The 26,892-nt window shown below is 48.3% G+C and overlaps 1 protein-coding gene across 6 annotated transcripts in view; it reads right to left on the reverse strand.

Moving 5' to 3' along the window:
• Nucleotides 1–11,986: 11,986 nt before the first annotated feature.
• The window catches only part of HCK (HCK proto-oncogene, Src family tyrosine kinase), a 292,459-nt gene continuing 277,553 nt past the window's right edge, over nucleotides 11,987–26,892 (reverse strand). For all 6 annotated transcript variants that reach the window (XM_068264576.1, XM_068264574.1, XM_068264577.1 and 3 more), the window contains 4 exons: nucleotides 18,805–19,064; nucleotides 17,420–17,573; nucleotides 16,381–16,512; nucleotides 11,987–15,001 (listed from right to left, as the gene is read on the reverse strand). In XM_068264576.1, the coding sequence (XP_068120677.1) occupies nucleotides 14,799–15,001; nucleotides 16,381–16,512; nucleotides 17,420–17,573; nucleotides 18,805–19,064 (749 nt within the window). In that variant the 3' untranslated portion in view covers nucleotides 11,987–14,798. The remainder of the gene's footprint in view (nucleotides 15,002–16,380; nucleotides 16,513–17,419; nucleotides 17,574–18,804; nucleotides 19,065–26,892) is intronic.

Genomic DNA, 26,892 nt, shown 5'->3' on the forward strand with positions numbered 1-26,892 from the left:
GTGCACTGACACTGCGGAAATCCTCCACAAGCGTGTAATTTGAGGAAACCCAGCAGAAGGTGCAATGCACCTGTAGAGGGAAATTCCTGTCGACAGGTGGAGCTGTGGAGTGCAGAGGAACAGCTCCTCTGCCCTGCCACACACGCCAGACAGGAATTGTATGAAGGGAAGAAACGCAGGGCAAGATAGCCCTGAAAGAGAGAGATCAAAGCGACAGAGGGTATGTGTGTTCACCAAACTAGTCGCCACCCTGCGACGATGAACACACAACCAGGAAGACAAAGCGAGAAGGCAATCGCCGGAGATGGCGATTGCTAACAGCGACACAAGACCGAATAAGCACAGATGAGGAATGTATGTTTGTCCACCAATCTAGCCGCCACCTGCGACGGTGGACACACAACAGAAGAAACCAAGTGAGAACGCAATCGCAAGAGAAGCGATTGCGGAAGAGAATGAGCACAGGGACAGATTGTATGTGTGTGCACCAAACTTAGTCGCCAACCCGCGACGGTGCATACACACAGCAGATATGAAGTAGGAACGCAATCACGAGGGAGGCGATTGCCAGAGGTGACACAAGGCTACAGCAAGGCAGAACACGAGAGTAGCAAAGGCACAGAAAATCATACAATGAGAGGATAAGGAAAATAACAAACGCTAGCTAAACGCGAACACCGCACTCATTCGCAACAGTGCACGCATTTATGCGCGGTCTCCACGTGATAAGCACAATAGAGACAAGCACGCCTAACTAACCACCGACAGACAAACATGAAACAGAGGACGCGAGCGCTTGCTTAACGGTTACCTCACCGAGCCTCCAGCAAGCGTTCGTAGCAGATACACGAAAACAGGAACACGTAAGAGACACGATCCACTGCTCTTTCCGCCAGAGCGAGTGCGATCCAAGTATAGTAACAATAGAACAGAAGGGCCTACCAGTAACAACCGCTGCTCTGGTAGCACCCCACAGACAGACAGAACAGGCAATACAAATAATGCAATCCTAACTGCACTAGGGAAACCTGCCTAGTGCAGTCCCAGGAATACTCTAAGCTAATCTTCAAACAATGAGCAAGGCTGACACTCTCCGGAGTGTTTCACAGGAACTAACCCTTATGACCAGCAACTTACTGTGGGAAACATAGCTCTTTATATAGCAAGCCTACAAAGGATGTGGCTAGGCAATCTGCATGACAAACATATGCAAATTCCTCAACAGCAAGCTGCACAACTGACAAAAGGTCTCTCTTCCAGAGACCTGCAGAATGCAGACCTGAACAGTGGTCAAAAGGCTGCCTGCCTGCGCAGGCAGCCACGCGGATCCTCACACAGACGAGTGAGTCAAATGGCTCAAGGACCTTGACTTGTATAAGGGGGGGGGGGGTGGGGCTCCAGGCGTGAGTGCAGTCTGATTGGCAACAATGTGCCTGCTGACTGTGATGTAGAGGGTCAAAGTTTTGCTCAATAGAGCATTATGGGGCGAATCGAACTTCCGGGAAAGTTCGCCATTGGTAGGCGAACGCGAACCACCGAACTTCGCCTGGAACCGTTCGCCGGCGAACCGTTCGGGACATCTCTATTGAGGAGGTGTCTGAAGAAAGCGAAGCTGGGCAGGAGGATTATGATGACGATTATACGGATGCCACGTATGTTCCCGGTAGAGGAGATGACCAGGGGGACAGTTCAGAGGGGGAGTCAGAGAGGAGTAGGAGGAGACGACTCCATGATAGAAGCAGAGGGAGCTCGTCCTCAGAAACAGCTGGGGGCAGCAGCACACAAAAGACAAGCCACCCTCCTTCTCCTCTTCATACTTCAGGTGCATCGTCTTCATCCGCTTTCTCCCTTGCACCTTCACAGCCACCCTCCTCCACACCGCCTCTTCCCTTCAGCGGTTCTTTCTCCTCTGCCCACAGCAGTACCCAGCTGTCCGTGAAGGAAGTATTTGAGCGTAAGAAGCAAATGTCTGCCAGTCACCCTCTTGCCCGGCGTCTGACAGCTGGCGTGGCGGAACTATTAGCTCGCCAGCTATTACCATACAAGCTGGTGGAGTCGGAGGCTTTCCGGAAGTTTGTGGCCATTGGTACACCGCAGTGGAAGATACCAGGCCGCAATTATTTTTCACAAAAGGCCATACCCAAACTGTACCGTGCAGTTGAGAGGCAAGTGGTGTCATCTATTGCGAAGAGCGTTGGGTCAAGGGTTTACCTGACCACGGATGCCTGGTCTGCCAAGCACGGGCAGGGCCACTACATTACATACACAGCCCATTGGGTCGACTTGGTGACCGATGGCAGCAAGCAGGGAGTACGTGGCTGCGCAGCGGACCGACTTGTCACACCTCCACGGCTTGCAGGCAGGCCTCCAGCCACCTCCTCTCCACCTGCTACCACCTCTTCGCTGTCGTCATCCTCCTTCTCCTCCTTGGCTGGTGCCGCAATCTCCTCTCCAGCTACACAGCCCCAGCACCCCAGGGCCTATGCTGCATGCCAGGTACGACAGTGTCACGCAGTGTTAGACATGTCTTGCCTGAAAGCGGAGAGTCACACTGGAGCAGCTCTCCTGGCTGCTCTTAACAAACAGGTGGAGCAATGGCTGACCCCACACGAGCTTGAGATCGGCAACGTGGTGTGTGACAACGGCAGCAATCTCATTTCTGCGTTGAATTTGGGAAAGCTGACACGCATACCCTGCATAGCACATGTGCTGAATCTGGTTGTGCAAAGATTTGTGTCCAAGTACCCAGGCTTAGAGGACATCCTGAAGCAGGCCAGGAAGTTGTGTGGGCATTTCAGGCGCTCTTACAAGGCCATGGCACGCTTTGTGGACATTCAGCGTAGAAACAACTTGCTGGTGAGACGCCTGATTTGCGATAGCCCGACTCGCTGTAATTCCACCCTGCTGATGTTCTCTCGCCTGCTAGACCAGGAGAAAGCCGTCACCCAGTACCTGTATCATTACAGTACAAGGACACAATCTGGGAGGATGGGGATGTTGTAGCCCAACAACTGGACACTGATGCAAAATGCATGCAGGGTCATGGAGCCCTTTGATGAGGTGACCAAACTGGTAAGTCGCGCTGAGGGCACCATCAGCGATTTGATCCCCTACGCCTACTTCCTGGAGCGTGCCGTTCGTAGAGTGGTGGATACAGCTGTGGAGGAGCGTGAACGAGAACAATTACGGCAGCAGGAGTCGTGGGAGCGATTTACATCCGAACCCGATGTTTCCACAACACCTGCAGCAGCACAGAGGGGGGAGGAGGAAGAAGAGGAGTCGTGTGGGGAAGGAGAGGAGTCAGACTCTGATGATGGTGATGAGGAAGGTGTTTCTGTGGAGGAGGAAGAGGCGGCGGAAGAAGAACAACCGCAGCAGCCGTCACAGGGGGCTTCTGCTGCTCCATGTTCCCGTGGTATTGTTCGTGGCTGGGGGAGGAAGAGGAGTTGCGTCCCGTCACTGAGGAAGAGCAAGAGGAGATGGAGAGTACGTCTGCATCCAGCTTTGTGCAGATGTCCTCTTTCATGTTGTTCAGCCTGTTGAGGGACCCCCGTATCAAAAAACTCAAGGCGAATGACCTGTACTGGGTGGCGGACCTGTTACCAACTCAACAGAAGGCGGAAAGGATGCAGCACATGCAGAACAAGCTGTCGATGATGCTTTACAATGCGTTTAAGGGTGATGTGGCTGCACAACGCAATCAAGGTACCACTGGCAGTAACCCTCCTCCTCCCAAGTCCACGCAGGCAAGGACAGGACGCTCCAGCGATCTCAGGGTGATGTCGGACATGCGGACATTCTTTAGTCCAACTCCTCGCCAAAGTCCTTCTGGATTCACCCTCCACAAACGCCTGGACCGGCAGGTAGCCGACTACCTGGCCTTGAGTGTGGATGTAGACACTGCGAAAAGCGACGATGAACCCTTGGACTACGGGTTGCGCAGGCTTGACCTGTGGCCAGAGCTGTCCCAATTTGCCATACAACTTCTCTCTTGCCCTGCCGCAAGCGTCCTGTCAGAAAGGACCTTCAGTGCAGCTGCAGGCATAGTTACTGAGAAGAGAAGTCGCCTAAGTCACGACAGTGTTCAGTACCTGACCTTTATCAAAATGAATGAGGAATGGATCACGGAGGGCTACTGCAGGACCGAAGACTAAGTCAGTCCCCACACACAGCATCTCTGCCTGCAGGCCGCTTGCCTTCTCCGCCACCACCAACAGGGTCCAAGACTCTAGGCGGATTCCTGAAATTGCTACACTAATTTTTCTGGTGCGTGTACATGCCTGCCTAATTTTTCTGGCTGCACTGCGGGCTGCTGCAACAAATAAACAAAAGACATGTACATGTGCCCATCGCCATTCGTGATCATTACCTTGCCGCGGCGAAGGGGCTTGTGTATCACAATGAAGCAATGACCGCCAGCTATTTGAGTGTCTCGGGTGGGGGTGGCACACAAAATATAATAAGGTCGTTGCTTCATTGTGGTCAGACCAAATTTGATCAGCTGGACAGTCACTGTTGTTCTATCATTGAGCTACCACAGCCCCGCGACCATATGGGCTTGAAAAACGCCACGGCCTACACTCTGACTACAGTGCGCACCAGTCCAGCACGGCCGTCACTACGCAAACAGCTGTTTGCGGTGCGCTACACAGTGAGTTTGGTGTGTCAGTGTGAAGCAGAACTCTAATTACACTCCCTGATTGATGTATACCCATGCAAGATGTTTGAAAGCACTTTAGGCCTGCAATTTAGCATTCAATGTGATTTCTGCCCTTAAAATGCTGCTTTGCGTCAAATCCAGATTTTTCCCCGGGACTTTGGGCATGTATCCCACTCCGCCATGCCCCCCTCCAGGTGTTAGACCCCTTGAAACATCTTTTCCATCACTTTTGTGGCCAGCTGTGAGGAAACGCGGAAAAGCCGCCGCTTCTCAGGGTGAGGCGGTTGTTTCCTCGTCCAGCATGGCGTCACAACGCGGAAAAACCGCCGCATGCCGCATAGGCAGAGCGGCGGAATCCGCATTGGGAGCGGCGAAATCCGCATTGGAGGCGGTGGACTTGCCGCATGGTAGTGTCCCTGACAAGGGGGCTGAGCGTGGGGAAGCCGCCGCTGGTGTAGTGAGCGGTGCGGCGGCTCCCACGCCCGGTCCAATGGATACATTGCAAGACAGTACTGGTGTGGCTGGGACTGATAGTCCACCAAGATTCAGAGTGACACGCGCGCGCACACAGAGGCAGAGCTTATATAACAGCCAGAAGCGAGTCAGCTGACCAGGCCGGTCAGCTGACAGTTGTTACACCTCTCATTGGTCCAGCAATTAGGGAGGGGCCTGGAGAGTGTTCTGGTATATATACTGCTGGCTGTTCAGTTGCTGGTTGTCTGGCGTTGTGATCACTACGTGGTAGCACGCAGACCTGAGTCAGATCCGAAAGTGTGCCGGGACCAGCTGGAGCTGTAATCCTACACTTAGCTAGATTTGTTGATAGTTTAAAGTACTAGTTTGATTGTGATTATCTGTTATGACCTTCTGCCTGCCTGACCATTCTCCTGAACTCTGATCCTGTACTTTGTCATTCTGATTCTCTGTTGCCGAACCCCGGCTCGTCCTTAGACTCTGCATCTGCCTTCTGATTTTGTACCTCGATATTTCTGATACCCTGTTGCCGAACCCTGTCTGTGCTTTAGACTTTGCCTCTGCCTTCTGAATCTGTACTTTATCTGTCCGTGTGTTTACGACCTGGCTTGTCCGACCTCGAGAACCGACCTTACTGTTAGAGGCGGTTCCCAGTCCTGATAGTGACACTCCCTTTTGAGTGTCACTCTCGTTCTGTAGTTCCTTCTCTCAGCCTGACTCCTCCCTCCGGGAGGGTCCAGAAGGAATTGGGCAGTACTCCTTACTGCTCTGAGGCCCAGTCCTCTAAATATTACTGTTTGCACCAAACACCCTCACTCTACTCAGGTGTCCAGAGTGGTATATCGAATTATCGGTGATACTGCAGATCATCTATAATCTGGTATATATCTGTATTCCCACATGATACTGCAGATCACCGGTAATCAGATCCTCTGTGTTACACCGATCGTTACACCAGCATAATTTTTTCTATTTTTCAAAGTTCGCATCCCCATTGAAGTCTATTGCGGTTCGTGAACTTTTCGGCGAACCGAACCTTCCGCGAAGGTTCGCGAACAGGGTTCGCGAACCCAAAATCGGAGGTTCGCGACATCTCTACCAGGTATATGGGGCCTCAGTGTAGTTAGCCAGGTATATGGGGCCTCAGTGTCGTTAGCCAGGTATATGGGGCCTCAGTGTAGTTAGCCAGGTATATGGGCCCTCAGTGAAGTTAGCCAGGTATATGGGCCCTCAGTGTAGTTAGCCAGGTATATGGGGCCTCAGTGTAGTTAGCCAGGTATATGGGCCCTCAGTGAAGTTAGCCAGGTATATGGGGCCTCAGTGTCGTTAGCCAGGTATATGGGGCCTCAGTGTAGTTAGCCAGGTATACGGGCCCTCAGTGAAGTTAGCCAGGTATATGGGCCCTCAGTGTAGTTAGCCAGGTATATGGGGCCTCAGTGTAGTTAGCCAGGTATATGGGCCCTCAGTGAAGTTAGCCAGGTATATGGGGCCTCAGTGTAGTTAGCCAGGTATATGGGGCCTCAGTGTAGTTAGCCAGGTATATGGGCCCTCAGTGTAGTTAGCCAGGTATATGGGCCCTCAGTGTAGTTAGCCAGGTATATGGGGCCTCAGTGTAGTTAGCCAGGTATATGGGCCCCCAGTGTAGGTTAGCCAGGTATATAGGCCTCCAGTGTAGGTTAGCCAGGTATATGGGCCCTCCAGGTATATGTACCTGCAGCGTAGGTTACCAGGCAGGCAGAAGAGAAGAGGCGGCGAGGATAGACTCTGGCAGGCCAATGGGATGTAGGAGAGAAGCGGCGGCGAAGAGAGAGGCGGCGCGGCTGCTACGTCATGGCTGGGGGCGGTGCCGGGCACGTTGCAAGCACGCACGTTGCAGGCTGCCCGTCGCCGCCCCCAGCCATGACGTAGCGGCCGTGCCGCCTCTCTCCTCCCTCTCTCCTCGCCTGCATCCTTATTGGCCAGCAGCTAAACACGATGACCTGCTGGCCGCAACAAACTTTTACTAGACGCGGCTGAGAGGCCGCGGTCTACCAAGAAGGCGGTCGCGATCTACCGGTAGATCGCGATCGACCTATTGGGCAGCCCTGGTCTACTTAGTGTCATTTCCACTTTCACCTGTGCGCCATCTAAGGTTCTGACGTAATTATGCAATACACAGGTGGCTTTGACAACAGTGATAGCATATTTAGGCTGCATTTCCATGGCAGTGTGGAAAATGCGCCACTTACTAGTAAGAATCCCAAAGGCACATTCAACAACTTGCCTTGCTCTTGTTAGGTGGTTGTTGAATACCAGTTTGTTATGCGACAGATTCCTTTGAGCATAGAGTCGCATGACATGCTCAGAAAGGGCAAAAACCTCACCACCAACACACAGGGGTAATTAGGTTCTTGTGTGCCAGGCCAGGGTCGTGGTGCAGGCAGATTCAAATTTCCAGCTTGCAGTTTAATTCCAAACCGACTATGGCGAAATATAGCAGGGTCATGAGAACTACCATAACCACCCACATCCACATATATAAACTTGTATTCAGGATCTACCACAGCCATTACTACAAGTGAGAAGTATTTTTTATAATTGTAATAAAGACTGCCACTGCCGGCAGGCATGACTACTCTCACATGCTTGCCATCCACTTCTCCTAGGCAGTTGGGAAAACTATGTTTGTCCCAAAACATCTGAATGTTAGACTCCCACATAGCAGAATCAGGTGTGGGCATAAACTCTGACTGAAGCACATTCCAAAGCAAGGTGCAGGTGTCCAAAACCAGATAACGAATAGTTGTTCTTCCCATCCTAAACTGATAGTGCAGTGCAGCATAGGAGTGTCCTGTTGCCAAGAATCTGTGAATAGAAAAAGCAATGGTTACATTTTGTTTTGCAGTTGCTGTCCTTCGGAGAAGATGGAAGTCGGTACGTGATAGTTATCGAAAAGAGTTAGAAAAACAATTTCAGGAATCCAAAAGTGGTTCTGGCAGCTCACAACGAGTTAAATACAAATTCACATCAATCCTAGAACTCCTAAGACCACATAATGATTATCCTGCGTAAGTATAGCGCAAATGTGAACCTATTGCTATACCATCATTATACCTATGCTTATGATATAGATTTATATATTTCATTCAAGAACTGAAGATAGCCTACCACCAGACCCAACAGAGGAAGAAGCAGAAGTGTTACCACAACCAGACAGTGAGGTGGAAACACAAGATCTCTATTTCCAGGACCACGAGACAGCGACACAGGATGAAAGTGAATGTACTCCACCAGATCACACACAACACAGCTCACCATCTACCAGGCCACGCACCAATGTGACACATAGAGGGTTCAGGGCATCAACACAAGGCAGGAGAATGGGGAGAAGTATAAGCAGGGCAGAATATGATGAGAAGCTAACCAGTTCAATAAAAAAGGCTGTGGATCACATGGAGAAAAGAGAGGATGAAGTAGCCAAATTAAAAGATCCATGCACACAGTATCTTTTAAATTTAGTGCTTTTTCTGCAAAAAAGTTCCAGAACACAAACCATGGGCAGCCAGGCTTGCAATTTCAAATACACTGGACAGTTTTTTGCAAACTGACAGACAGCCATCAGAAGGTAGTCAAGACTACTTTCCTCAACCACACGTGTCTGCCCCTGCCCCTTAACATCACTATACTCAATACCAAGCACAAAGTTACCATCCTCATCATATGTATGAGCCACCTACTTACCCAGCTATGCATAGGACAAATATCAGACATGGTCGCCATGCTCATTTGCCTATACCAGCACCTGCACGTTATGAGCCACCTCATACCTATCATACTACATCATTGTCTCATGAAAATCCTGTGTACACTGACTTGAACTATCAAAACACCTCACAAAGCAGCTCTGCCAGTACACCACCATCTTTCAATGCTGATAATACAATGACAGAATTCCTGTTCCAACAGGATTAATAGTACTTTCAGATCATGAGAAAATACGTGTATTTTTAGTGAAATGTTGTACGATTCCATGTATTTTGGGGGAAACTCCATGACAGAGCTCAAACTTCCCCGACAGATCTTTTACAGCACTGCTAAAGTCATGTATATTTGGCCCCACCCACATTCTCTTGCATTACCACGCCCATTTTTCGGCATGCGGCGCAGGGGTTTTTGTCAGAGAAAAAAAATCCTGTGTCAGTAAATTTTTATGTCTTTGCCAGTAAATAATAATGTAAAAGGTTGGCAACACTGGTGGCGGTGCTTTCAATTACCGTAAGTGTTAGCATGAGACGGAGTCTACAACCCACAAAAGTGGCTCAGGTAGTGCAGCTCATCCAGGATGGCACATTAATGCGTGTTGTGGAAAGAAGGTTTGCTGTGTCTGTCAGCGTAGTGTCAAGAGCATGGAGGACCTACCAGGATATAAGTCAGTACATCAGGAGATGTGGAGGAGGCTGTAGGAGGGCAACAACCCAGCAGTAGGACCGCTACATCCACCCTTGTGCAAGGAGGAACAGGAGGAGCACTGCAAGAGCCCTGCAAAATGACCTCCAGCAGGCCACAAATGTGCCTGTGTCTGGGTCAGGTGGGGGTTGTGCTTACAACCCAACACTGTGCAGTAGGTTTGGCATTTGCCAGAGAACACCAAGATTGGCAAATTCGCCATTGGCACCCTGTGCTCTTCACAGGTGAAAGCAGGTTTACAGTGAGCACATGTGACAGAGTCTGGAGACGCTGTGGAGAATGTTCTGCTGCCTGCAACATCCTCCAGCATGACAATTTTTTGTGGATGCTTTAGTCCAGATCTGTGAGGAGATCCCTCAGGAGACCATCCGCCGTCTCATCAGGAGCATGCCCAGGCATTGTAGGGAGGTCACACATCCACATGAAGGCCACACACACATATACACACTACTGAGCTTATTTTGTCTTGTGTTAAGGACATTACCGTACTATAAGATGTACTTTTTCTCCCCCAAAAATGGGCAGAAAGTCCCTGCATCTTATACGGTGAATGCAGGTAATTTCCGACTTACGAACGCCCGCCGAAACGTTGGGGATTCCCTGCAAATTTTGCCCTCTGTTGCAATCCAGTTTTTACAGGGCAATCAACACAAAGCCCCAGTGTGAATGTAGTGTAAAAAGTTTCATACTAATGAGGTGGCCTGTGGTCAGACACTTCATACACACCACCGTCTATTGCTACCAGATCTCAGCTGCCTGTAAACGTTATGTATTTATAAGAGGGGGCCAGCAGGATATGCTAATAATTCAAAGTCAATGCTAATTTCATGCAAACTTGCATAAATCTGCATAAAATTAGCATATCAGTGATCTTCCCTAGTGGACAACCAGAAAAAATACCAATATGCCTAAAAAATATCAATACTTTTCAGATGGCCGGATTTATTGTAGTCGATATCAGCTGAGAAGGTCAAGGCGAGACAAGACCAAAAACATTTATATTGCGCTCTTCTATCAGACTCAAGTGCCAGACCTGCAGCCACAGGAACTCCAGTGAAAATAATGTAATAAAAAAAGTGCTTCATTTTTACAATAATTATGTATAAATGATTTAGTCAGTATTTTCCCATTGTAAAATCTTTTAAATCCGATTTACATTTGGACATTTATCACATGGTGACATTTTTACTGCTGGTAGGTGATGTAGCTGCTGCTTGCTGTTTTGACAGTTGGAAACAGCTGTAAACAGCTATTTCCCACAATGCAACAAGGTGCACAGACAGGAAACTGCCAGGAGTACCATGGTCCTCAGAGTTTCTTGTGGGCGGAGTTTCACCACAATATCAGTCATACAGCGCCCCCTGATGATCTGTTTGTGAAAAGGAATAGATATCTCATGTAAAAGGGGGTATCAGCTACTGATTGGGATAAAGTTCAATTCTTGGTCACGGTTTCTCTTTAAGGCACGCTCCATGTGCGACCAGGATAATTAGTGGGCCCATTAGTGCCCATAAATTGATTGATTTTGTTGGCCAATTTAATTGCCGATCTGACCTTCTGACTCGAGGAGCTCGATCAGGTACACGCCGGTAGCCGTGTTCGATTTCCCGTCGAGTGTATGTGTCCCCCCTCTGTGCCATGTTGATGGCTCATCTGCCATGTCGCCGCAAATCCTCGCCCCCTAGGGTGTCACAAGGAGCGCTGGTACCACTTGGCATTGTAGCAACGTCACTACATGTGCCTGTTTCATGCTGTACACATGCTCTCTGCGACGCCAGACACCGGAGGAGTCCAGGATTCATGCCAGAGGACAGTTTAACCTCCCTGGCGGTAATCCTGACCTACGCTCAGGCTAGCCGCTGGGAGCTCTATGCAGAGTATAGCGCACAGCGGGCGTTTTTACTCACCTCCCTGGGGATCCAGACGTCGGTAGCCATTCTCCTTCCTGTCCTTGGAGGCTCTGCTTCCCCCTGGTGTGATCGCCTTCTGTTGTAATGATGACAGATGGCAATCTTACTGTAGAGTTACAGCGCCACTCGGAGGACGGAGGGAAAACTGCAGCACTGGACCCCAGGGAGGTGAGTGAGGTGAGTGGGTGGGGGGGGGGGTTAACACTGCACAAGGTGGGTGGGGGAGGCTGAAGTGGCGCTGGGACGATTTCTAGTTGACTTCAAGCTAAATCTTTTGGAAATCTGTGTGCAGTGTGTGGGCAGGCACCGAATTCAGATTCGATCAGCGTGGGATCTATATAATGTTTGATCTGGTGGCAGATCGAGTGATCCCAATAAATCACAATCCTATGCATTACCATTCAGCAGAAACAACAGCTTGCAGCAATGATGGGTAGCTATAGCAGTCCCTTTCTGCTGTACTGTACGTACACAATTAAAATGCATAAACAGAAAAAATATTTATGTATATATTAAAGATTAACACACTATGATATGTTTATGTACAATATGCTGGTTTCATTTACACACGTGTAGCTTAAAAAAAGAAAAAGTCAATAGAATGTTATTTTACAAAGAAGATGCAGAGGTGAAGTGGGCAATGTACCGCAGACCACTCTGTGATGATTGGGGGGTCTATACCGATTCCACTCAGTCTGTGGCTGCAGTGAAAACCCACGGGGTGGGGCGTGACCTCTGTTCAGTACCAACAGCCAATCACGTGCAGACATTGGCATCGATTTACTAAGGCATCGCCATCGATGGCCCAACATTTCCAAGTGGGGGTATTCTAAAAGTGCCCACTAATGGTTTAATTTTCAGCGAAGAATCGCCCTAGCGATCAGGTAAATGCGAATGGAAATAAAATGTCGTAATATAATACATTATGTCATCATCAACCAACCAATCTGTGCTTCCTATCCATCACAACCGATGATAAAAACAGTTTTTCCAATTGACTAAATTGTTGAACGATCACCATCAAAATTGTTCACAGGCCATTTGGGATATGAACGAGACTTATTTTCTGCCAATCTGGTCGCATTTATCTGATCGTTTGAGCGATTCTTCACTGAGAATCATACCATTAGTGGGCACCTAAAGTGATCTAGGAAACCTGGATTTTATTAATTTAAAAATTCGTCATTAGGCGTTAGATGATCAGTGAGATATTAATCATTCAGAGCCATTTAATGCAAATTAATTTAAATTAGAAACAAACCAATCAAAGGCAGCTTGTGAGATAGGGTTGGGCTATTTGCAAGCTACATGCAATCTGCATCAATGATAATTTGCATCTCTTGCATACAGTAGACAGAGATCGCTGGCACTAGATGCAAGGCAGAGTGTCTTAAAGGGAACCTTAACTGAGAGGGATATGGATGTTTCCTTTTAAACAATACCAGTTGCTTTGCAGCCCTGCTGATCTCTTTGGCTGCAGTAGTAGCTGAATCGCACACTTGAAACAAGCATGCAGCTAATCCAATCTGACTTCAGTCAGGGCACCTGATCTGCATGCTTGTTGAGGGGCTGTGGCTAAAAGTATTACAGATACAGGATCAGCAGGAGAGGCAGGTAACTGGTATTATTTTAAAAGGAAAAATCCAAATCCTTCTCAGTTTAGGTTCCCTTTAAATAAAGCACTTGTCCAAATACCTGTGCTCACGGTGAAAAGCAGATTCCAATGTAGACAAGAGGAGAGGAGCCAGGCACATAGGCTTTAAAAAGACTCCAGTGCCTTATTACTCATCCAGGGTTACGACACAGGCAGACATAAACAGGGCAATGGGGCTAAGGAAACACTGCGGCCTAGAAGCCGTTTCATTGTAAGTACCGCTTCGTCAGAGGCTCAAATGCAGAGTGTTTGTATTTTTAAACAATAGTAGTTCCCTGGCTGTCCAGCTGATCCTCTGTTAATACTTTTAGCCATAGCCCCTGAACAAGCATGCAGAGCAGGTGCTCTGACTGAAGTCTGACAAGTTTAGCTGCATGCTTGTCCAGGGTGGGTGACAGAATAGTCAGCAGGACTGCCAGGCAACTGGTATTGTATAAAAGGAAAACAATCTTTTCATTTCAGGTGCCCTTTAGATCACACATCACTTATGGCAGTACCCTGAATAGAGACGTATGGAGATCTTTGGAGCTGTCTTAGTAAACCAGGCCTCTCAGGGCTGAAGCCTATTTTATCGGTTCCCCTGCACATGATTGGATGTATAGATTGAACACAAACGCTCTTCCTTCAGTAAATCGCCCAAAGAGTTATTGCACAAAGCCAGAAAAGTAGTCCTAAAATATATGGATACTTATTAATCTATCATATGATTAGGATGCACAGTGCTGGTCACAAACACAGGAGTCAGCTAGACCCCCTCCACAGTGCTGGTGAAATACACAGGGGTAAACTAGACCCCCCTCCCCAGTATACACTGTCGGTTAAAGTTCTAAAAGTAAAAATCCTGGCCAGAGTCCCTGCATTGGGAACAGTGCTGGTCCAAGCCTCCACTGCAAACAGTCCAAGACAAGGTCCAAAGTCTATGCAAGGCAGTGGCGCCAATATGCTGAATGCAAATTCAGAGTTCCCAGTAAATACAGTGCCTCCAATGTACCTGGCGCTTATTAGATCCTCTAGTCTGCAGTGGAATTCAAATTGACCAATATACAAAGTGCTGGTTCCGAGCTTCCAAAATACACAGCCCTAGAACAGTTCTGGTCAGACCCTCAAGCAGGTGTGGTGCTGGCACGTAGTCTCTGACTGTATATAGACAGTTTAGGGAAAATCGTCCAGTATACACAGTTCAGGTCAAATCCTCCAATATACACAGCATTGGTTTGGAGCCTACAGTATACGCCCTACTGGGCAGAGACTCAAATGCATGCAGTCATATAGTTCCTCTTGTCCAAATTTAAACAAAAATAAAAATTTGACATAGCTAAAGCAGAATTCTTAAGCCACAGCACCCTCTAATGGCTGGATGTAGGGACTGCATTTATGACATATCAGCTGAATTCAGTTTTTGCTGTAATATGCATAGCTGTAATAAACTCTGCCTAATCAATATGCAAAAATACAGACTCCACACATGTATGAAACGGCTCCACACAGGTGGGGTGGAGGGTGTGAGGACCTTCCATAAGGTAGAAGATAAAGGGCTTCCGGTTTAGCTTGGTGAAGATAAAGACAGCCTGGCACAGAGGCGGCATAGCGGGCTCTATTGCATTAGGCTCTGCACTGCAAAGCTTTGGGGCATGGCTGGGTGGTCCGTTAAGGTTTAAGGCTGCTGCTGGTACTGGTGCTCGGTGGCAGTAAAGTAATCCTCCAGAAGGCCTTGCAGGTATTCGAAGGTGGGCCTCTGCTCGGGGTTGTGCTGCCAGCACTCCAGCATGATGTTGTACAGCTCCTGGGGGCAGTTTGCTGGGCATGGCATACGGTAGCCTCGCTCCAGAGACGTGATCACCTCCAGATTGGACATGCCTGGAAGAAAAAATATGAAAGATTTCAGCAACATGGCTTCATCACCGTCTTAAAACGGACGTAAGAGTAGAACACATAGTTCTATTTCGAGTAATGCTGCTGTTCTAGCTCCATTTATCTATCCCTGACATCTATTGTTCAGACCTGCTGCAGGACCCCTCAGTAGCGGCACATTTAGATAGAGGCGGCTCTGGATAGGGGGACCCCCCATTAGAGTCACCTCTGGATAGAGGCTCTGGATAGAGGGACCCCCCATTAGAGTCACCTCTGGATAGAGGGACCTCCCATTAGAGTCACCTCTGGATAGAGGGACCCCCCATTATAGTCATCTCTGGATAGAGGGACCCTCATTAGAGGCATCTCTGGATAGAGGATCCCCTCGGTAAAGGCACCTCTGGAGAGACAAAGTGTAAAGGCATCTCCCATGCGATGACAATCTCTGTCCTCTGCACCCATGCAGAGACTGAACTGTGGCCACATGCAAGAAGGAGGCGAGGCAAAAACAGCCTCAGACTCACTGACCTTATGGGGAACTGCCATAGCCTAAAGAACTTGGTCTTACAGACAATATCTTGAATATTATCTATTCTACCCTGTCCTGTAAAAAAAATATGTGCCTCCCCACCTCTAAAAGGAGCACCATATTTTTCGGGCTATAAGATGCTCCTGACCATAAGACGCACCTAGGCTTAAAGGACAAAAACCGGGTGGTGGAAATATACTAAACCTGGTGCATCCATGGTGAAGGGGCATCTTGTGAATTATTCCCCTTTTGTACCTCATGTCCCCCTGTATCCTCTGTTAGTCCCCGTGTCCTCATCTGCACGTGTACATACCTGGAGTCCCTGAAATTGCGGTGGATTGGAGGTTCATATTGGCAATCCTTGCATTTGGACTATAATTCGCAGTGACTTTTCCCCCCACTTTTGGGGAGAAAAAGTGAGTCTTATAGTCCACAAAATACCATTCATGGGCATCCTTAACATAGCGGATCATGTGACTGGATCACCCCTCCGTTCCAAATAGACTAGCCTGCTCCAGCTTCCTGTTTTTTGGACATCTCCTCCATCAACCAGGCCACACCTCCCACTACGCCATAGGATAACTGGTAACAATCTGATTGGCAGGCCGGCCCTGCTTCCTCGTACCAACCCTGTGTGCCAGATCCTACAACCATCAAGTTAGGCCAGTTTAATTGAAAACTCCACTGTTCCGTGATGCATATCATTGCCACGCCAGCGCTTTTGCAATGTAAGTAAAATTATTTTTTGATTCCAGGCTTCAACCATCTATGAGTTTCTAAAATTGGAATTTCTACCAACTCTTATATTTAGTTTGTAAGAAAATATTTCATGGATCACTTCTCAAATCACCCTCACCTGGATATGGCGTCCGCCCGTATGTAATAATCTCAGTCATAAGGATACCGAAAGACCAAACGTCAGATTTTATAGTGAAGGATCCGTAGTTGGCAGCTTCAGGCGCAGTCCATTTTATGGGAAATTTAGCCCCTGGTAAAATAAAAGATGACGTTGTTAGACTGAAGGCTTGCAAAGCAAAATAACTTGTTTAATGAGAGTTAAAGAAGAAAGCGCAAACCTGACTTGCTACTAAGATTATGTCAACTGTTTCAGTTAATGGTTTAATCATATACAGGGGGAAGAAGTGGAGGTCGTGACAGATTTTATTTTCCTGGGCTGACCATGAAATCTTAAAAAAAAGCTTTAAAAATTCTGCTTTTACATGGTAAAAGTTTGCACTGCTGTCCTGCGTTTGCTAAAAGTAAAAGTACGGAAAATATCAGTTGGGTGATTCACACCAGCAGTGATAATTATTTATAATAATTTTTTTGTCTTGGATTTATTACAACAGGTGATAATTCCCTAACCTTTCAAAAAACACAGTATACTGCCACGACCCAGTAAGAGCTGGGCTGAGGCAGAGGCAAAGAAGGCACCGGCATGTGGTGCAGAGTGGGAGGGGCACATCTGACTCGCCATCAGCGTCCCACTCTCATCTGGGAATGAGGGCCAAGCAGTAACACGCACCATCCTGCACAGCCCAGCCCTGCTCTGATCTCCTGCTCTGTGAGCTGATAAAATGGGGCAAGTGATGGTGAGTACATAGACAAGAAATCCTGAGGACTTTAGTAAAAATCCTGTAACACACTGCACTACTTAGGAAGAAACAGTGGCGGCTCAGTAACTGGCTATAATGACCTAGTCCTAGATCACAACATATGCTTGCCGAGATTTGTTTAATTTTTTTGGTGTTTTGAAGATTTCAAACATTGGTGAGTGTCCAACAGATTTTAGGAGAGAATTCCAGAAGAGAGATGAAGCATGTGAGAAATCCTGCTTGACTAGATGAGGCGGATACCGGTGCGGAGTATGTATTTTGTATGCGACTTCTACTCACCCTCTCTGGCTGTATATTCGCTATCTTCAATCACACGAGCCAATCCGAAATCAGCAATCTTGCATGCCATGGTGGAGGAAACGAGGCAATTTGCAGCTCGAAGGTCACGATGGATGTAATTCTTCTGCTCAATGAACCACATTCCCTCCGCGATCTACAGCAAATAAAATAAGACGACTTAATGATCAACTCCTCTGTGATGAGCCACAACAGACAGTGCTTGCAGCCGATACTGCAAATATGGTGCCAAAACATACACCTGATCTTGGATTCATGTTCTAGTTCTGAAGCCCTTTCCGTTAGCACATGCGATAGTAAATGTGCACAAACTTTTATCCATTGCATGACGGTAGTTTTTGCAAGAAATATTACAACAGAGCGAGTGGGTGGCAGCTACAGGAGAGCGGTAGCGTGTGATAATTGAATCTACATCCTGGCAGGGATAACAGGTCCCAAACATGGAGAAAAATGTCAATTATCAAAGTCTAGAAAAGGTTAAGGATTACTATAGTATTCAATGCACCAATGGAAAGCTAATAAGATAGATGAAGGAGGGCCCCTCTGGTCCAGGGACCCCGGTGCGGTCACAACCTTTGCATCCCCTATTGCTAAGCCACTGGATGGACAACACTCTGTATTCCTTTATTTATGCCCAGCATGATATTGCTTATAGGAGAGAAAAGCAGACTGATGAGATTCTCACTTGGGCTGCTGACCTGTACTGTCCAATCAGCAGGCAAGGGAGGAGCTTTGCCCGCTCTTTGGTACTCAGATTTAGAGAAGAGAAAGGTGTGAGCACAGAACTGCTTGTACTGCTGGTGTAATGTTACTGGGCTATGTGGATCCATGAACTGCCCAGACAGAATGGCAGATCTTTAAAGCACAACTGAAGTCAGAAGGATATGGAGGCTGCCATATGTATTTCCTTTAAACAATACCAGTTTCCTGGCAGCCCTGCTGATCTATTTGGCTGCAGTAGTGTCTGAATCACACCAGAAATAAGCGTGCAGCTAATCCAGTCAGATCTGACGAAAATGTCAAACACCTGATGTGCTGCATGCTTGTTCAGGGTCTATGCTTAAAATGGTATTACTTAAAAGGAAATAAGTATGTAAGCCTCCGTATTCCTCTCACTTCAGTTTTCCGTTAGGTAAGTAAGATATTCTACATGTAACAAATTCACAGGGGCAGATACTTATCCCAGTGACAGGGAAGCTGGAGAAAAAGGGCTACAAAAGTTCAAAAGTTGCTCAAAGTGACCAGACATGACCCTGGGTGCTGCTTACATTTTCCTTGAAATGTTTTTGATAAATTTGTCCCTGTTTATTTTAGTGGTCTGACTGCAGTCCAAGTAAGAGCCCCTCCCATAATCCCCGGTGTCTCACCTGAGCGGTGAAGTCGATGAGTTGCGGCACTTGTAGACGGTTGCCTTCATCGCTCTTCAGGAAGTCCAGCAAGCTGCCCTTCTGCATGAACTCAGTGATGATGTAGATGGGCTCGTCTACCGTCACGACAGCGTGTAAGCGGACCAGGCGCTCGTGCTGCAGCGTCTTCATCAGGTTGGCTTCTTCCAAGAAGGCTTCGGGGGACATGGTGCCCGGCTTCATCGTCTTCACCGCCACCTGGGTGTGCCCACTGTACGTGGCTACAAAGAATAAAGAGGGTCATTACTAGAGGCGGGCATTCTTTATGTTAAAGGATACCCGAGGTGACATGTGGCATGATGAGATAGACATGTGTATGTACAGTGCCAAGCACACAAATAACTATGCTGTGTTACTTTTTTTCTTTCTCTGCCTGAAAGAGTTAAACATCAGATGTGTAAGTGGCAGTTCCTGTCTGAGTCAGGACTGGGTCAAACTACAGTGTGACCCTCATTGATAAGAAATTACAACTATAAAACGCTTTCCTAGCAGAAAATAGCTTCTGAGAGCAGGAAAGAGATAAAAAGGATCAATAGTTCATCAATTTTAGCTCTGGCATACTTCAATTAAGGTGTCATTGAGCAAAAACAATACAGTAAAAACTTAAAAAGTGGATTTAAATATGAAATAAAACTGTGAAATATCTTAAAAAGTCATTTTTAAGAGAAGGAAGATAGATACAATTGTTTATTTCATTAGTTTATTTTCACCTCGGGTGTCCTTTAAGAAAACTTTGTAGCTGCGATAGGACAGAGTGTCTGACTGCTAAGCAGCTGCTGCTAACCTGCAAACTTCACCATTGCCCAACACTATTTTCCCTAGCTAGTGTGATGTGCAATCTTTCAAAACTTTGAGGACGGTTTAACACTTGTTTTATGCGTTGCCTTGCCGTGGGATGCTCCTGCCCCATCACACCACAACGCAAAAAATGACAATCATATGACCCCGTGGCAGAGTGCGCAAACGGGGTCATATGTATAGTGAAGTGATGTACTCCGAGCTGGGCAGGAAGTACATCACTGGGATTCCCTTCAGTCTGCGCATGTGTGCATGACGCACATCGCTCCGGGGTTTACACTTACTGTATATACTCGGGTATAAGTCTAGAAATTAAGGTCTGATTCACTTCATAAAAGTATAGGGGTCGACTTATACACAAGTCTAAGTTAGCGGTCTAGAGACTGTCGGCACTTTTATTGGCCTGAGGAAGGCTCAGACCCGTGAAACGCGTTGCCTGTGCTTTGCTATTAAAAATTCTTTGTCTAAGAATTTCGTATCTGAGGAGCCACCTGATTTGTTCTTTTTTAGTTGTTTTAATGTATTTTATACAACCAGAGCGCCTCTTTATCCCCTATATGTGCTAAATCTACCCCTCAACTTCCCCCGTTGAAGGGGTATAAGCATTAGCCACGGTGTTTTTACACAAGCCTAGTGCTTCTTTTTATCAAGGAGATCGACCAGTCGAGGTCCTGACGGACCACCCCGAGTGGAGTCGGGTTCATTGTCTTCACCTGCTGCCAGTGGTCGGTTGCCCCTAGCAACTTACCTTTGTGAGTAGACCTTATGTTTAATTCTTTCCACATATTGTGTTACTTTGACAAACTGCACCATTGGGCTCCCATGTTCTCTCTTGTATGTTTTGCTCCAGGGTGCTTACACACGCCATACACTTTGTGTCTCTCTTTTCAGAATCGATCAGAGAGAGATTTGTATCTTGGTCGAATCTGTCCATATATCGCTAGATGTACGGCTACCTTAAGAACAATTTTCTCTTTTTATTACTATAGAAAAATCACTAAAATCAAAATGTGGACAGTGCAATACATGTGTTATGTAAGTAGAGCAAGTATTTCTCTACTATTTATGTGTTTGTTTTTCTGAGATAGTAAGGTTGACAGCTCCATGCATTTTATTTAAAAGTTGTGAAAATATTACCTAAGAGAAAAGTAGATTGCATATTGGGCTATGGTGTGTAAATAAATTAATGGATTTAATTTGCATTCAGCAATGCTACTGACTGCCACTGGAGGGCACCCAAACCCCATAATATCTCTTCTTAGGTAAGGAAGTTTTGTGCAGTAAAAAAAACCTATTGTCACGGACGGTTGCGGGGCCGCAGACGCGTCCTGAAACCGCCCGTGAAGAAAAAGCGATCGCACTCGATTCTCTGCATCGATTGCGCTTCAGATCAATAGGACCAAGATTTGATGTGTAGTATCCCTCTGCCTAGGAACAGCTGGGGGATCTGTCTTAGCTGAGTAAGAGCCTGGGGGAAGGTGTTAATTAGCTTGGACATATTCCCTGTGGAAGGCACAATTCCCCTTTCTGTTCTGGGAACCAGGTGACACCTAGATGTTAATTAGCCAGCAGAGAACTCACTCTGCCTTTTGGGAAAGACAGGATGAGCTCCCAGCAGGGGGCTATTCAAAAATCTGCTCTGCTCAGACCGGCCGGAGCCACATGAGAAAGCATGGAGATTAGGATTTTGAGCATGTTTAACCAGCTGAGCGGTCTGGACGAGCTCAGCTCGTCCAACACCGCCAGCGGCTGCCGCTCAGGCCCTGCTGGGCCGATTTTAATGAAATAAAAAGCAGCACACGCAGCCGGCACTTTGCCAGCCGCGTGTGCTGCCTGATCGCCGCTGCAGCGCGGCGATCCGCCGCGTGCAGCGGCGAAAGAGGGTCCCCCCAGCCGCCCGAGCCCAGCGTAGCCGGAACAAACAGTTCCGGCCAGCGCTAAGGGCTGGATCGGAGGCGGCTGACGTCAGGACGTCGGCTGACGTCCATGACGTCACTCCGCTCGTCGCTATGGCGACGATGTAAGCAAAACAAGGAAGGCCGCTCATTGCGGCCTTCCTTGTTTATTATGGGCGCCGGAGGCGATCGGAAGAACGCCTCCGGAGCGCCCTCTAGTGGGCTTTCATGCAGCCAACTTTCAGTTGGCTGCATGAAATAGTTTTTTTTTTATTTAAAAAAAACCCTCCCGCAGCCACCCTGGCGATTTAATCAGAACGCCAGGGTGGTTAAGCAATACCGTTCAGGTGAGAAATGTGGAAGTTATATCATTCTGCTGGTCCGGATCTTGTGAGTGTTTTGATATTAAATTTGGGCCACTGGCATAACCAGAACTCTGGGAATTCCACCGTTTTTTAACCGGGCATGCAAACATGCCCAAGTTTGATATCATATTAATCGGTAGGTTCTGGGGATCGAGAATATGTAATTATTATTTGTGTTCCGGCCGCGCAGGTCTGCCTAGGGAACATGTCAGGATTATGAGGTTGCTAAAGCCCCTGCCCAGATGTGATTACCATAGTCCGGCCTGGGGGCCGACTCTGGAAGCCCGCCTCTGATCTCAGCTCCATTAAAAGTGAATAAGCTGCCTGGGAAAGAGAGTCCTCCACCCTGAAAACATCTTGAACTCATCGGTGCCAGCTTGAGGATATGCTGGCATCCACCTGGTCTGAACTCTGAACTTTGATTGAAACCAAGAACTTTACAAGTTTTCCCACTAAAGGACATCTTTCCAGGAACTAAGTATTTTTCTCCCTTTTTTTATTTTTTATACTGGCTATTACTGTTTTAATAATTGTTGATTTTAATAATTGTCTGTATATATTAATTATTTATATTGCTGTGAATAAAAGACTTCCTCCAAGTCATTCACTGTTCCGCTACCCTGCTTATCAGCACACACAGAACTGATCCCGGGTCTCTGAAGATACGCTACTGTTTGTTTGTTGTTGGCTAGACAGAATACCGTGTGTTTAACCGTTTTATTCGCAGGACTAGTCAGTCAGTGGGCTCCTCGGTCCCATGGTAACCACGGTGGTGGCAGATCTATCCTGAACCAGTGTGTGAAGTTGTAATTACCCGTATCTCACAGGCTCCCTTCTGGTTTGTCTGCGGCTAATTCTTAGCGGTTCCTGCGCATTGACTGCGACCAGAGTTCGCACGATCTGTGCGCTGGCACCGTTTAGAAGGCCAATTGCGGTCAGCCACTAGGGCTCCTGTGACAGTGTTAGGCAGCGGTTGGGACCTGTGTTGTGCTGAAAGTATCTAAGATAGCGCTAGCGCTATCAAGAAACGAACTAATTCGTTGGTGTAGCTGGAAGGCAATATATTTTTTATATATACAGAGAGACTGTGTAGCCAGTACCCCTCCCCAAAAGTTTTATTTTATCTGGCGTGGAAATGTCAGGGAACTACAAGAAAATGTGCCTGGCGGACCTGCAAAATCTTTGCCAAGAGAGAGGCATTGATGTCGGCCGCAAGAAACAAGGGGACCTGGTAACGGAATTGTTTCAATGGGATACCCAGCAACTGCGGGAGCCGGGAGTGTCCGCTGAAGTGGATACCAGCCCATCTGACAATCGAGGGGAACCAGAGACTGAGACTCCTGACCGTACAGAGGTTGTGCATCCTGAGGGCCCTGCATCAACAGTTACGCAGGAGAATGTCAGTGTGGACCCCAATCCCAGAGTTTCTGAAGGTACTCGCCTGGAACCGGCCAGTACTGGACTGTCCGTTGGTACTGACCCGGTAATGCAGCAGGCATTACGAAAGCTGATGGAGACTGACCTGGAAAAGTACATGCAGTACATGGAAGCCCGTGAGGAGCGGGAACGCCAATCTGCAGAATGCAAGGCTGCTGCTGCTGCAGAACGCCACGCGGAGAGGGATGCCGCTGAGCGAGAACGGGAGCGCCAACGACAGCATGAGCTAAACATGGCAAAAGTGCAACAGGCCAGCCGGAGTTCACCGCCCAGCCTCCCTGCTGAAGGAGCTGCACCACCCGTAAGTGCAAAGTTTAAATTTGCTAATATTGAAAAGGACACAGACATTGACTTGTTTTTGCGGTCTTTTGAAAAAGCATGCCGTCAGTATCGTCTGTCCCAAGACCAGTGGGCCAGACATCTGACACCTTTGCTGCGCTACAAAGCGCTTGATGCTTTCGCAGAATTGCCTGCGGAAAAGGATAATGATAATGCTGCTATAAAAGACGCTATCATTACTAAGTACCAGCTGACGCCAGAAGCCTATCGGAAAAAGTTCAGGGCCTGGCAGAAAAAGTCTTCTGATTCGTACCGAGATGTGGTCAGCAGCTTGCTCACCACACTCCGCCAGTGGACTCTAGGCCTCACCAAAGGGTCTTATGGCGTCCTGGAGGACTTGATAGTCCTCGAACAATTTCTGAACATTTGCCCTGCTGATGTACGACAGTTTGTGTTAGAACGCAGGCCGGCTTCAGCCACTGTCGCTGCAGACCTTGCTGAGACTTTTGCAACTACCCGGGTGGCTGATACCCGCAGAACTGTCCCATCCAGCTGGAGAGGAGGTCAGCCCAATACCTCAGCAGACTCTCCTGCCCCTGTGAGCCGTCAGCAACAGAGGCCACCCAGCACAGCTTCTGCACCCAGGGCTGCAGCGCCTGGAGAGGTCACCTGTCACTACTGCCGCCAGCCCGGACACATGAAATTCGACTGTCCGGAGCGGAGACAGACACCACCAGCACCTGGATCATCTGCATCACCTGTACCTCACCCACAGCAGAGGCAACCCGCCAGCGAACCACAGCCTGGATCATCAGATTTTGTCCTGTTTGCCCGCGGAAAGGAAATCCGCGACCGAACCGACCAGCAGCAACTTGTTAGAGTGAACGGCAAAGTTGTCACCGGATTTCGAGACACCGGAGCTGACATCACGTTAGTTCACTCACACCTTGTGCCAAAGGAGAGCATCAGCTCCAGCCAATCCCTTGCCCTTACTGGAGTAGAGGGCACCCTTTTTCACATAGCCCACGCGAGAGTGAAGCTGGATTGGGGAGGAGGGGTCCAAGAAAGGGTTGTTGGGGTTATGAAGGATCTCCCAGTCCCTGTGTTTCTAGGGACTGATTTGGGCAAGCTTGTGTCCTACTATGAACCTGCCACGACCGCCTTGTCGCTCACGGAAGGAGACGGACTCTCCACCCACCACCAGGTACTTTATACACTTGGGGGAGCACCAGGGGGGGTGGGTTGAATGTGCCCAGTTCAAGGGTACCAGGTTCAATAGTGCCTGCTTCAAAGGCACCTGAGTTTGATGTACAGACTGTCTGTTGTGATGATGCTGTAACTGTACCTGAGTTTACTGTACAACCTGTCTGTGATGAAAAAATGTCTATACCTGTCAATGTCATTACTGCATGCAACGATGATTTGAGTAATGTCCGTCTGTGCCATTCTGACAGTGTACCTGTGCTAGCAGTACCGCGCAGCTGCACTGCTCAGAACCCGAGCTCAGAACAGGTGGAGGGGGTTCCGGCCTCCTCCCCCTCCTCTGACCGCAGGGATGAGACCTTTCAGCCGCTGGCCTCGTGTGACATGAGCCAGTTGGCTGAAACTGACAACGCTGTATTCTCAGCCGCACTACAAAGTGACCCAAGCCTGGAGGTGCTCAGGCAGCAAGCCGCTGAGCCCCTCGCAGACGGGCCGCTTTCAAGGTGTCCTGGGAAGGAGGGAGACTGTACAGTGAGTCTGTACAGCCCCCTACCGGTAGATCACATGCGAATACCAAATGGCTTGTGGTCCCGAGTGCGTTCAGGGGACATGTGCTGAAATCCGCACATGATAATTCCCTGACAGGACACTCTGGTGTCCGCAAGACACTTGCAGGTATTCGGAGGCAGTTTTATTGGCCCAGGATGAACAGGGATGTAGCAAACCACTGCAAAGCATGTGCAGTCTGTCAGGAGCCGGGAAGGTCCAGGGATTCCCGCGGGGTTCCCTTAGGTCCACAGCCACTTCGCAGGGAACCCCTGCGTGGGCGGGCTGTTGACCTACCCAAACCACTGCCCGTTGTCAGCAGTCCCGGCAGACACCACATCCGACCGCAGTGGCGCCAACGCCCTGTCCAGTACGGTCCATGTCGGGCCAAACCTGAAGGTAGCAGACCGCGACCTGTCCAGTGGAACCAAGCCGCAGGCGCCAAGGGGTTTTCCCGCCGTGCCGGAAGCTCGAGACCCATCAGCCAGGTTAGCGGCGCCGCCACACATCTTGCGGATATGTATCTGAGCCGCAGACAAGAGGGAGGGCTGTCACGGACGGTTGCGGGGCCGCAGACGCGTCCTGGAACCGCCCGTGAAGAAAAAGCGATCGCACTCGCGATTGCGCTTCAGATCAATAGGACCAAGATTTGATGTGTAGTATCCCTCTGCCTAGGAACAGCTGGGGGATCTGTCTTAGCTGAGTAAGAGCCTGGGGGGAGGTGTTAATTAGCTTGGACATATTCCCTGTGGAAGGCACAATTCCCCTTTCTGTTCTGGGAACCAGGTGACACCTAGATGTTAATTAGCCAGCAGAGAACTCACTCTGCCTTTTGGGAAAGACAGGATGAGCTCCCAGCAGGGGGCTATTCAAAAATCTGCTCTGCTCAGACCGGCCGGAGCCACATGAGAAAGCATGGAGTTTAGGATTTTGAGCATGTTTAAGCAATACCGTTCAGGTGAGAAATGTGGAAGTTATATCATTCTGCTGGTCCGGATCTTGTGAGTGTTTTGATATTAAATTTGGGCCACTGGCATAACCAGAACCCTGGGAATTCCACCGTTCTTTAACCGGGCATGCAAACATGCCCAAGTTTGATATCATATTAATCGGTAGGTTCTGGGGATCGAGAATATGTAATTATTATTTGTGTGCCGGCCGCGCAGGTCTGCCTAGGGAACATGTCAGGATTATGAGGTTGCTAAAGCCCCTGCCCAGATGTGTTTACCATAGTCCGGCCTGGGGGCCGACTCTGGAAGCCCACCTCTGATCTCAGCTCCATTAAAAGTGAATAAGCTGCCTGGGAAAGAGAGTCCTCCACCCTGAAAACATCTTGAACTCATCGGTGCCAGCTTGAGGATATGCTGGCATCCACCTGGTCTGAACTCTGAACTTTGATTGAAACCAAGAACTTTACAAGTTTTCCCACTAAAGGACATCTTTCCAGGAACTAAGTATTTTTCTCCCTTCTTTTATTTTTTATACTGGCTATTACTGTTTTAATAATTGCTGATTTTAATAATTGT

The sequence above is a fragment of the Hyperolius riggenbachi genome, chromosome 12 (genome assembly GCF_040937935.1).
Source record: "Hyperolius riggenbachi isolate aHypRig1 chromosome 12, aHypRig1.pri, whole genome shotgun sequence".
Classification (NCBI taxonomy): Eukaryota; Metazoa; Chordata; class Amphibia; order Anura; family Hyperoliidae; genus Hyperolius; species Hyperolius riggenbachi.